The 14379-nt window shown below is 32.5% G+C and overlaps 1 protein-coding gene across 1 annotated transcript; it reads right to left on the bottom strand.

The window, feature by feature from the left end:
• Positions 1–464: 464 nt before the first annotated feature.
• HELRODRAFT_161207 (hypothetical protein) lies at positions 465–1168 on the bottom strand (the record flags this gene model as incomplete). The annotated part of the gene is made up of 2 exons (XM_009021149.1): positions 465–655; positions 985–1168. The coding sequence occupies 2 exons, from the start codon at positions 1166–1168 to the stop codon at positions 465–467; spliced, it is 375 nt and encodes a 124-aa protein (XP_009019397.1).
• Positions 1169–14379: the final 13211 nt, after the last annotated feature.

The raw sequence follows: 14379 nt of genomic DNA, 5'->3' as shown, positions 1-14379 counted from the left end.
TCGATCAAGAACATTTTCATTCAACTGACGTTTAATAACATGATTAGTGGAAGGTAATGTTCTATTTACTGCTGTATCTGCTACACTGTATTAATTTAAGTTCACATGTTCATGCTAAAAACAACAACCGATACAACTGAACAGAAAAATCATGCTGATACCTCCAGGTACAAACGTTGAAACAACATCAGCCCAATTAAATGGCGCAATGCATGCACATTGCACACTGTCACTTCAGACGTTTGATCGAGAAATGCAAATATTTATCGTATATAGTATAATTTATAATATATAGTTGTATTACCGTAAATAACACACAAACTCATGAAAGCAAACAAAGACGCATTCATACAAGCATTTATGGGGTCTCGTGGCCGAGTGGTTAGCGTGTCTGTCTACCACTTCCACGACCCGGGTTCGAATTCTGCAGTTTCTACAAGTTCATCCGGGTAGCCGACTCCCGGTCAACCCAGTCGTCCATCCTTTCGGGGTTGGTTAATGGGTAGACGACGTAAGTTGTCGCATGCTGGCCGGCGAGATGGCTCAGTGGTTCGAATGCGCAGTGAGTCAAACATCTCAATGGCTATCATATACTCAGCGTATATGATGCACATAAATCCATGTGTACGTCGTGTGAACAGGATAAACAAACAGCCTTTGTGGCAAAAAATGGCTGCTTCATATCATTGGTTGAAGATATGAAGAACATAATAAAGATATATAGATGATATATCAGTAACATTGTAAGTGGTTTTGCGTATGTCAGAGCTGCAATAATAAAGACTAATAAAAAAAAAAAAAAAAAATTAAATGTGCACACAAAAGTTTAGTCTTGCCTGTTAAACACATCACCGCGAAGTAAAAAAGCCAGCGCTCTGGCACACAAATCAACATTACATACTTACCCGCGCACGATGTATCGAACAAATTGGTTTAACGGCGCGGACGCTGACGCAGAAGGCAGATACATGGCTGACCCTTGACCTCGCTCGACCACCATCACCTCCGTTTCAATTTCTGACGACGTGAATGAGATTCTAGCGAGACAATTGCTTTGATCGTCTTGTGCCATCGACGCTGCTTGTTTCCGAATGTTCCTATACTCTCCAGATGTATATTTCAAAAAATTTTGCATTTCTGTCAGTTTTGTATTGCACAATTTGGACATTTTGTATTAATTTCATAAAAATAGTTTTAGTCGAGTTAAAAAAAATGACCAAATTGATTTAAAATTAGCAAATTTGAAAAACCTCTAACCAAAAAAAAAACATTGATTCATTGAACTAACAAATTTAAATTTAAAAATAAAAATTGTCTCAACAAACACTATAAAGAGTAAACACACACATATTTATATCACAACAAATTTTGTGGTATGCTTGAAATATTAATTTTTTCCTCATTTTAAATTAAACTTCTTACTGAAACACTTTTTTAGAAAAAAGTGATTTGAGAAATATAATTGCCTGTTAGGTCCAGGTGCAGGCATATCAATCAGACGGAGACAAAAGTTCAATGGCAAGAGCAAAATCTTATCCTTCAATTCTTTCGAAAAGATTTCACAACAATTTTTTCCGATGCCATTTTTTTCCTCGTTGTTATTGTCATCATCATCTCATCAACATTGTCAACACACACACATACACGCACTCACACACACACACGCAAACACCCACACACACTTGTATATAAATATATATATATATAAATGTAACTTCTAAGCCTTATCGGATATCTCATGATAATTATTGGTAAGAATTTTATGAGTAACATTGTCTGCTAACATTCATCGAGTACCAAACATGCACATTTTATTGGATTAAATGCGTTGTAACCGAAGCCACTTGTACAATTTAAAAACTTCGTCCATCTCACCATTTTTCAGTTTGTTTTAAAATTAGAACAAAAAGATATTTCTTGGATATATCACAATCACTGAATTACCGATGCAGTATCAATAGTTATCTAACTTCTATCCGATATCCAATATTAATACGTACTGCCTCTGTGTTTATCAATATAAAATTTAGGAATTCTTTTAATTTTTAAAATTCTCAACTTTATCGGTTACGTTGAAGAAGTTATGGCAGGTAGTTAATTATAAATTTCAAATAAATCATCCTGACAAGCCTTCAGGAAAACATTTTTCAAAATAATCTTGCAAGGCTGTTCATTAAATTTTTTTTTCTAAGGTTATTTAAACTTGTTGAATGATGTTCAAAATTTGATATTTAATGACAAACTTGTGGAACCTGACCACCACTTCCAACCAACACATCCATTGGACAGCATCAAATAATCCGAGGTGATGTTAGCGCATTGTTGTAGAAGTTCAAAATGAACATCTGCCATGAAATCTCTTTCATGAAATCTTTAACAAATGTTTCAATTTGTTCGTTTTGTGATGGATATTCATCATAATTTGTTCTAATTTTGATTAAATGTTGAAAAGTATTTTCAGGCATTGGTTAATACACCTACATACATACATACAGATAAGTAACACACGTGCATACCTTTGTTACATGTGTACGTATAAAAATGTATATTCACATACACTTAATTATATGTTTACTAACAACACATGTGCACATAAACGCAATCACACTATATAACTCCATGATATTCATGTAAAACTTTACAATATATAAAAATGCGTACATCGTGTGCTGTACAATGATGATTATAATTAGCAAGGATTTGACGATAATTGTTATTGCACACACACAAATACACACACATATACACACACATGCACACGCACACATACACACGCACACGCACACACACGAAGCTAGTACGAGCAATTGAAAACGAAGACGATAGTTTAACGAGATGAAGCGCACAATTCATGGAATTAATTATTTCACGAGTCGTTCAAGTAAGGAATTGTGCACGGGGTCGCTGGCTGGTTGGTTGGTTGGTAGAGGTGGCATTGTTGTGGTTCAACAATATCCATCTTTCTTTAATTGCCTTCTTTTGAATTTTATACTCGGAAAATTTCTTAACAATTAGGCATTCAGTAGTTTAATAGTTTGCGCTCCGAACGTTAATTGAGTTTCATTCAATTGTGAATTGAATGGCATGAATACGACGACATAGAAATGTCTCAATTATTCATTTCACTTCAATGAATAAAAATTACTTGAAAAAAATTATGAAGAACTGCAACTTATTTTGCTCATCTTATTATCAATTTTTCATAATTATAAAATTAATTAATGGCATGAACTTCTTTATCCTAACTCTTTTTCACTGATGCTGAAATTATTTATAACAAAATATCTGGATCGCTTTTTATAGCTGTTGAAAAATTAAACTCAACATAATTGCAGCAAAATGGTAGTAATAAAGTAGTCGCATTCTAAATCTTTTTTTTGAAATGAAATAAATTCTTCCAAATTTTCTATTGCAATGAAAAAATGAAAAAGTTATAAATTTTGAAAAAAAAACATTGATAATTATTAAAATCAACACAATTTATATAAACACATCAATCCAAAACTATTACAGCTTACCACATTGACAGTTTCAAATATATAAAAGGAGCTTTCCATATAAAATCAAACTGAAGTTGTTGTGGTTGTAACTTAGGACCCCTATCGCTGAGCAACTCGCTTGAAACAAAAGAAACAAAATTAAAATTCTTAATTTAATGGTTGAAATGCACTTCATATTTTGGTGTAGCTTATTAGTTTAAGCGAACATTTGAAGATCTGTGATTAACTTGTGAAGGAAAGAAAGAAAAAATAGAACAGAAAAAAAAACCGTCAAAAATGAATAACGCCCCCGATCGAGCGTATGCCAGCAACATTGATCACGTGACTAATTCAATTGAATCAGGTGTTAAGATATTGGCTGCATTTGTGGGTGGTGGGTGCTGATTGACGGAATGATTGATTGGCGGGTTGGTCGGTTAGTTAGTTGGCTGGCTGGTTGGCTGGTTGGATGATTGGTTAGATGTTTAGCTGGTTGGTTGGTTAGTTGGCTGGCTGGTTGGCTGGTTGGATGGTTGGTTAGATGTTTGGTTGGTTGGTTGGCTGGTTGGCTGGTTGGTTGGTTGGATGGTTGGTCGGTCGGTCAATCGGTCAGCAGGCCGAACTATTCAGCTTATGTTCCATCAGTTGTTAATTTATAATTCAATTCACTCATTCGTTCATTATTTATCTAATTTATTTCGTAATTAATCTCTTCAACTATTCATTTATACGTTCATATATTGTTCATATATTTATACATTCACCATTCATATAATGTTGAGCTGAAAAAAGTTTCAACTGAAATGATGAAATCTATTTAATCAATTTTTTAATAATTAATTAGTTTGTTAATTTTCAAAAACCTAGCACATATGATAATTTTAAATCAGTCAAAAAACTTCTATAAAAATTAATTCTGAAAAGAAATTTTTCCAAAAAAAAAATTAATTGCAGAATAAAGCCAACTCCGTTATCTCTTTCCTAAAATTTCCATGTACGTACCTACGTTTATGTGTTATGTCTGCGTGAGCATAATTTTTTATGAAAACCTAGTAAGAACATCAGGTCCAAATGTACATACACACATACAAACGATGTATATAAAATTAGTAGTTAGTCTCTATGCCACAACCTGTCTTTGTTTACAAAACAAATCATCATTCGATATACTTGAGACATGTTACGCGAAGATGTTATAATGAGTGCTGCTCCAGTTTGAATGTTTGTAAGCAAATACTTCATGTCATGTTATGCTATTCCGATGGTGGGGTGTTGCTAACCTAATTGTCAGGTGTGCAAATATTCCTTCGGTTATTCCAGTGGTTTTTTTTAAATGTTGTTTAGAATTTTTTTTGAGTTAACAATTTTAAAATATTTTTATGTTTATTAACGATAATTTAATTTCGTATGTTTTATTTCCAAAAAAGTTTTATGATTCTTATTGTTATGCAGGAGTTATCTGAATTATATTCAATATTTGTTTTGACATTGCATAATTTAACCTTGCGTGTCATCAATCCATTCATACATCAATCCATCCATCAATCCATTCATATATCAATCCATCAATCCATCCATCCATCCGTTGAATTATTCATTTTTTACAATTTCAAGAATAACGATCCATTCGATCTCTCGATCCACACATTCATCACGTCTACATTCTTCCAGTTTCATTCATCTTTCCATTCATCGATCAATTCAACTCGACATCCATCAATCCGTGCATCTGTCATTCATTCATTCATTCATTCATTCATTCATATGTTCGTTCGTTCGTTTGTTCGTTCGTTCGTTCGTTCGTTCATTCATTCATACACTCTTTTTTCATCCATTTATTTTTCAATCCATCGACTTGTCATTTCTCTACTCACTCACGTTCGCCATTCATCCAACCTAAGATGTTCGTAAACAATAATTGTCCTTCCTCAGTGATCTAATCCATCACCAAGTTCTTGCTTGATAGTCTACTCAGTGAATGATTGCTGTTAGGTTATTTCACCACTGGTTCACTATCTACTGTCGTTTTCATTGTTACCATTTTCTACTTTTAAGTGTATTTTTAACACTTTTCTTAAATAACAATTGAACTGTTTTTTAATATTGATACAATTTGCCAAAATCAACTCACATGTTTGGTAGTATACGTGTGTGTATGTGTGTGTGTTTGAGTGGATGTGCGTACATGCATTTATAAGTAAAAATGTTTCTGCGTGTGCGCGTGTGTGTGTGCGTATATGTGTAAACCTCTATAAAGTAGATGTTCAGGAGAAAGAGCCCAGACTCATAAATCATGCAGAAATGTTTAAGCAATTCTGCATAAGAAGCGAGCAGGTCATGGAGTAACTAACTGATGGTGAAACAATTGCATCGTGTATTACTCCAACACCAACTGAGATAATTAATCAACAAAACTACATATGGAGCACATTAGTATGTGTTTTTGTGTGTGTTTGTGAGTGTGTGTCTGTGTGTACGTAAGTATGTAAAAATATTTGTATGTTATTTTATATCTGCCTGAGCATGTATGCATATGTGTATTGTGTATGTATGTATACAAGTATGAATTCATTTGTTTATTTCTATAGGCATGTATTATGTAAGTATGTATGTACGTGTATATGAATAATTGTATGTTATTTTGTATTTTTCTGAGTGTGTATGAATGTAGGCATGCATGTATGCGTGCATTTACGTAGTTGTGGGTGTGTTACGGGGTACATTACATTCTAAGAACGTTGGTTGGAGTACACTTCCGTACCTGCGTGTGTTATCAATTTAGGGCAGTCAGTAGAAGTTTAGTGGTGGTGCTACACTTGAAGATGTTTTAAAAACGCAGTCAAAAATTTAAGCTTTACCCCAGAAGCAGTTAGTTTTATAATGCAAGTATGTTTTTTTTATTCAAACTATGAATCAAGCTTGGTAAATTTCTCGAGGTTGGCAGCCTCTCTTGAATCTGCAAGCAAAAACCATCAGCAAATTTTTATCAACGAAGATGGTCCCATTTTTTAACTAACATTATCATTGGCTTCAATTTAAGCTGTAGAACAATTATTTCTAACAGTAGAACTACACAAGTTTGTACACTTATAAACGATAGTATCGAAATAATTAATTATTAGAAATTTTAATAGGAATAAAATTATTGAATAGGAGTTCGACGTTCGATACTGTGAATCATTAAATCCTGTTGAGCAGACTGAAATATTGTTATGATTTAAATAAGATGGCGTTAATGTGGTTAGAATCACTTTTTGCTGGTCGAACTCAGCAGATTTCTTACTCCGGTGGTCTCTCGGAACCAATGAAACTTTCGTCAGGGGTGCCTCAGGGATTTGTTCTTGGACCGATTCTCTTCAATTTGTACATTGCATAGATACTGGATTTACTGAATAAAGGTTGTTATTATTGCCATGGGTACACAAATGACATGCATATTTGTGTTTCATGTTTTCCAGATGAGATGCCTATCTTATTAGAAAAACTGACAAAAACTATATCTGATGTCGGCTCGTGGCTGAGTCAAAGTAGGCTAAAGTTGAATCTGACGAAGACTCAGTTCATATTGGCTAATACATGGACACAAACTCAGCGGTTTAACCTTCGGTAATTAACATCAGTATGACTGATATAAGATTTTGTAAAACGGTCACCAATTTGAGAATTTTGATGGACTCTATGTCAATGAGTCCACAAGTCAATCTATTGGTTAAAAAATGTATGAATAGTTTGGCTTCTAAATATTTAGAAAATAAATTGATTAGAATTTCATCTACGTCATCACATAAGCGTCTGAGGTCTGCTAATTCATACATACATACATACATACATACATACATACATACATACATACATACATACATACATACATACATACATACATACATACATACATACATACATACATACATACATACATACATACATACATACATACATACATACATACATACATACATACATACATACATACATAAATACATACGTACATACATACGTACATACATACATACGTGTGTGCGTGTGTGTGTGTGTTTGTGTGTGAGCGGGAGTGTTTGCGTGAGAGTGTGTGTGGGTAAGTGTGCGTGAGTTTGTTTGGGTGAGTGTGCGTGTTTATGTGTGTGTGAGTGTGTCTATGTGTGTGAGTGTGTGCATGTGTATGTGTAGATATGTGTATATATGTATATAAATATTGTATTCTAGGAGCGTTAACCAGGGTACAGCGGGGGTGTATGTGGAGGGGCACATATCTATGTGTAAGATGTCCATTCACTAGGCTGTTCCCTAAGACATGTGGCCACGCCCTATATGTGTATGGTGTGTGGCCATATTTATTTATGTGTCTATTTATTTGAGTGTGTAAGTGAGCGTATGTTTGGTTTCCAGATCATTTCATTTCATCGATTCTGTTTCTTCAGTTCTGTATAACAGTATTGTGATATGAATTGTAGTATGGTGCGTGTTTGTAAGTATGTGTGAGCGTGAGTTTATGTGTATGTATTTCATGACATTTCTGTTACATCTATAGTTAGAAATTTTAGTTAAGGGTGGCCTATCCACAAGTTTATCTTTTTTGGTCATCCTTCAAATCAAATAAATAAAAAAAAATAAATAAATAAATAAATACATACATACATATAATTGAAATTATGTTACAGAAAGAACCAGTGTAAACTTTAAAATTACGAATGGAGACTAGCCACATTATACTTGATTGATTAATGTCCAAACAAATATGTTTGACTTTATTATTTTGCTGTATTAAAACAAATAAAAACATTTTAAATTGTAATTAAACTGATTTCTTTGTTCAGTTAACGTTTATTCGTTCATTTATTATTTACCAGTTTGAAATAAATATATGCAAAAGTCATATATACTTCAAATCTGTTTTCAATTAATATGTCGTTCAAGCAACCACGTAAATGCATTTAATTATATCATGAACATGTAATAAATCACTGCTCATGTTCTGAATAAATCTTGAGTAAAAATGTCTAATTTCAAATGGCAACTTATTTCATTTAGTTGAAAAACTGCAAATTTATTGACTAAACCTTCGTCCATTGCAAGCATCACTAATTTAGAAAACACACAAACATTAGAAAATAAACCTAAGAAATATATTTTAACAAAAAAATTTGCATTTTCAAAATTTTTAAATTGAAAATACTTAAAATTTCAATTTTGATTGTACATACAATAAAATTGCGTTTAATACTCCCGTCTCTGTTAAACCATCAATAACATAACGCCTTATCAAATAGACGAAATTTATATTAAATTTGTCAATCGCTTCATAAAATCTTCATAATATCAATGAAGGAAAAATCTATCTGTATATTTTGATATTTGTTGTATTTGTTGTATTTGTTTTTACATAAACTTTATGATGACAACTACCTACTTCTTCAAAAAGTGCTCGTAAAATTTGTTTGAGTGTTTTTTTTTTCAATTCATATTATTCAATTTTCAATAAAATTCATATTTTTTGCTGTTTAAGTTGCATTTTTATTTTTGTAAACCGTAATTTTTTGTCGCGAAAACGGTGTTTATTTTGCTTTTGTTGATGATGCTATGAATTTTTACTTATGAATATTTATGGATAGGAAGAAGAATTTTATTTTTAAACGTGAATGTTGTACGTATGTACGTACGTAGGACTATACACTGGTGTGTTGTGTTGGTTGGTAGCAATGCAAGATGAATCACTGATAAGTTGCCTCCATACATAAACTTCTCAGCCTTTTTTTGCCCGTGTTTGTATAGGAATGGTTTTGTTATTTGTGAATATGTATGCACTATTTTAATACAAAATATATATATATATATATATATATATATATATATGTGTGTGTGTGTGTGTGTGTGTGTGTGTGTGTGTGTGTGTGTGTGTGTGTGTGTGTGTGTGTGTGTGTGTGTGTGTGTGTGTGTGTGTGTGTGTGTGTGTGTGTGTGTGTGTGTGAAATGTCTTTTTTTATTTATTTCATTTTTATTTAAAATTTATTTCATACTTTTATTTGCATTTACGTTTTTAAATTACATGTAAATATAATTTGTTAGATTTTGCTAAATTTTAAAAATTACATTTAAATATAATTTGTTAGATTTTGCTAGATTTTGTTGAGTTTAATTTCCTTGCTTAGGTTTTCTTGGCAGAGTTCATTCGTTTTCAAGCTAAAATCTGATTTTAAAAATTATTAAATAGAAAATATTTTTGTTTTGATGCTTTGGTTGAAAATGTTTGAGCAATTAAATTTTCAACGCCTCAACGATCATAAACATCTCCAGATTTGTTACTCTTATTGCTGGCTATTCATTACTTTATGTCATTGTGTATCATCTTATTTACCACATCATTGCATCAGATCTGTATTTTTACACAAGATTTTCTTAACAATAATTTTCATTTGTGTGAACAATAATATTTTTTCAAAATTATGTCTAAATGAAATTATTATCTAAGAAACTATTTGTATATAACACACAAATAAACTTACAACAAAAAATAAACAAACTTTAAAAAATTGCAACAGCAACTAATTAATAAACAAACAATTGTACAGACCAACAAAACCAACGTGAACAGTTACGCAAACCAGAAGAACAAGAAGACGAACAGGTAGACGAACGGAATAAATTGATGGATGAACGAAATTAATGGAAAGCAAAACATTCAACACGATTAGATAACATTAAATTTAGCTCTTCTGTTGAACAAACTAACAATCATAATCAAAACAAAAATCTTCATTTTCTGGTTCTAGAGTTAAGAACAACATTAATATTGTTTACACGATAATCATGTATTGTTATATCTCATTTGCTAAAAAGAACTTCATCATTAAACTGTCATCATCTCTTTATTCACGGCCATCTTACAAATCTATATCATTATTCTCATCCTCCTCATCATTCTCATCATCCTCATCATCATTTTAGTTGTGTTAGTTTAGTAATAGTTGCAGGAGAACATTCGTTTGATGTTCTACATAAGACAAAAAGCGAAGTTTTAAGACGATAAAACACAATAGACACAACAGGTGATGCAGCTTATTTAACTACGCTTCATCGCCAACATCACCATCTTCATTATCTTCTTCTTCTTCCTCCTCTTCTTCTTTGTATGATCATCATCGTCGTCGTCGTCATTGTCGTTTAATTCTCATCATCATTTTTATCATCATCCAATATTCATCACCATCCAATCATCATCATCATTAACAACAATTGCTCAAAGGAAATTGATCGAAGGCTAGTTGAAATTTTTTATATAGAAGAGTGACAATGCAAGAAAGTTAAAATAATAAAGAAAAACTTTGCCTTTTCAGATTGTTTCATACACGCGTAGCATAAACACTTATAGAATATATTAGAGGCATTAAATTTAAAGTATGCTACCAAAAGTTGTTATAAATCAACAGGAGACAGAATCCAAATTGCGAAATTGAGAAGGCTTTTCAGAAAGTTGAAACAAAGAAATTTATTTACTGGCTGCCGGGTGACAGATTAATTGAAATTTAAAATTTTATCGTTCGGAAAAGAAAACTGGAAAAAAAATAGAAATACCTGCCCAAATTACGTGGATGGCATAACCTACCAAAATATGATTGGGTCGTTAAACTCTAAAAAATTGCAGGTTATTAAAATAATTTTATGAAACATTAAGGATTAACGCCATTAGATTAGTCAAATTCTTAAAACTATTAGTTCTATCTTAGCCAGCGCATACAGAACGCACGCGAATAAGTTGGAATTGGAAACCACGTTTTAAACATAGGATACGGAGAGACCTCTTCATTTGAATCAGGTAACTACAACGGCCATACACAAATACAACGCTTCAACCTTTGCACTAATTTTTAAATCAGTTCAATGAGTGATTAATTAAAGAGGATTGTTTAACATGTGGCTGAACTTTGTGACCCTGATAAGCATTCATTATAAATGCTGACACCTTTAATTTCTACTCTATTCTCTGTTTCGACTTTTTACGATTTCGCAATTTTTCCGAGTTGGTGTCCAACGCTGGTTTGAAATTGAATCCAAAATGTTCATGGCTTCCAATGTCTTTTAAACAATCATCACAAGTCTCATCACTACTTGCATCATCAACACTATAATCATTGTTAATAAGTAGTATTGCCATCTTCATTGCCAATATCAATATTTTAATCTTCATCATCATCATCTTCTTCTTCATCCTCGTCACCATCTTCATTGTACATAATGCAAGGCTCCATGTTGTGTTTGTTGTTTGGAAGGCCTGATGTTCGATGTTTAGAGGTCCGAGCGGCAATGTGTCATGTGAGAATTCAATAGACGACGTTCGTGTTTATCTATGCATGTGCATGAGTGTGTATATGTGTAGGTGTGTATGTGTTTGCCACTGTGCGTTCGTGCATCTACATATTGTGTATGTCTGTCTACGTGTGAAAATGCTTGTGTGTTCATATGTATTTGTTTTCTTTGTTTGCAGCTTCTTTTTTGGGTGTGTTGCTCTTTGTTTATTTTTTTAGTTTATGATTGTGTAGAAATATCTTTGTAGTGTAGCTAGCTGGGAAACAAAGAAACAAGTACATAAGATGAACTCTGGCTGCTGCAAATGGAAAGGATCTTATGGTAGTCAGCAGAACAAATAGTCGGTTCGATAAATGTTTAAGTATAAGACAAGTAGATTTCATATTAAACTTTTGAATTAATACGCTAAAAATGGGCAAAACTAGTGGGTGAAAAGAAAAAAATTAAAAAAGCAAAATTTTTACACCATGAAATTGTGTGTACAACTTTTATAAAAAAAAATCAATTTATGAAGCTCTTTAAATTGTAAAACAGAAAATATGTCATGTTCAAACAAGCATGTCAGATGTAAAATCAAAATATGAGAACCTGTTTTGGAGAAAAAATTGTGAAAAAAAATGCTTTGATTTACATGAAAAAATGAAAAAGAAAAAATACAAAAACACCGGGCTTTTATAGAATTCCAGCTAAGCTATTAAAAAATAGAACAAACAAAGCTAAGGAAAGGCTGTATGAAATATGAGTGGCGGTATAAAAAAAAAGGTGAACGGACAGAAGATTGGTAACATTCCACTTTTGATCCTCTATATGAAAGAGTTGTGTGGCAACTGTGGCATTATTCATACAGTATTAACTGCCTTGTTCTAAACAACATTTGAATGAATATTCTACATAGAATAATTTAATTTGTGAGTAAAAATTTGAATGTATTACCGTTTGTGAGAAAAGAACGGCTTACCAATGTGTGGAATTAAAAATGGTTTGACAGCGCAATTCCTAATTGACGAGTGTAAAGTGCAAAGCCGCTCACACAACTGAAGGTTTGTTTGGTAAACAAAACCATTGGCAAAAATCTAAACAGAAATTACGATTCAAAAAATATAAAAAGAAAAATGATCTTCAGGCCAAACAAATATTAAATAAAACTAGTATAAGTATTAAAAATACATTTATCATCAAAGTTATTCTTCATATACATTTCGTTAATAGACAGATCAACAACGTAACTAAGCTAATCTAATCATCCATTATATTTAAATGTGTGTATTTGTGTGTGTTTATCTGTCTGAGTGTTTGTGTGTGTGTGTGTGTGTAAAATATATAATAGAATGTAAGAGTTTGTTTTTAATACTTAATCAACCAAAAAAATCGAAAAATAGCTATATTAGAAATAATCATAAGAAAAAAGTGTGAATGTAATGAATAGATATCTAAAATTGTACCTGCTTACATGCCTAAGCAACACTTTACTACTTAGAAGTTAATATTAGCAAATGAAAACGTCACTTCATTAGTGGCAAACTGCTTGAGACACGTCATGCTTTCAAATTAATATGATTTATCGCTCTATTATACGAGACCTAGGTCTAATGATAAACGCGAAGCTGCATAATGATTGTTTGCTTAGTAATTCGGGAAAAGGCGAGTGTGCGTGTGTTGGTCGTTTGGAAATTTGTGTCTGTGAATTCGGAGAAAATTTCAAAAGTAACAATTTGATTCAAAGACGTGTAATCGGATAACTTAACTACTGAACGTGAATTACAAAGGAAAAACAAAATTCCATTTCACGAGTTAAGATATGCTTTACACGTCCTGCAATTCAAAAGACAAACAATTAAGTACAATAAAAGTGACATTAACATTAATTAAATATGAAATTGATATGATAGGAGATAGATAATATTCGTAAATAAGACACAACATGTACATAATTTCACAATCAAAAATGTATTATTCAGCATTATTAACAGTAAAATGCTCACGGAAGTGTGATTAAAATAAAAATTGCAACTCAACATTCACAATTATTTAAAAACACATCACATACACAAGTAGCACAAAACACACACACACACAAACAAACAAACACACACATTCATAGTCACTCACTCACGCACACATACACACAGTCACATTCACGCACGCATACATTACACAAACACATTTACATATTCACGCATGCTCTAACACACATATAAATGTACATACAATCAAATTCCCACACGCACAACTACGCACGGACACATCACGCACATTAAGACCAGTGTGTCGGAGTCCGGATGAAAAAGATCCCACACCGACAACAAGAGAACGTGTACACACACACACACACACACACACACACCACACACACACATACATACACACATACATACATATACAACGCACAAACACACATAAACACATACACACACACGCACTCACATATATGGCAAAGCAACGTATGACTTGTGATGGAACCTTTTAATAATTAGTGAATTAGTGTTCTGTAAATTATTGAAAAAGTTTAGCGAGGCGTGCCTCCACTGATGATCACTCGAGCGGACATACACCCACCTACCACGTGAACAAATATCTAACTTATTACCACACGCTCACA

Source organism: Helobdella robusta, assembly GCF_000326865.2.
Source record: "Helobdella robusta unplaced genomic scaffold HELROscaffold_3, whole genome shotgun sequence".
Classification (NCBI taxonomy): Eukaryota; Metazoa; Annelida; class Clitellata; order Rhynchobdellida; family Glossiphoniidae; genus Helobdella; species Helobdella robusta.
This window is presented reverse-complemented; position numbering and strand designations above follow the sequence as displayed.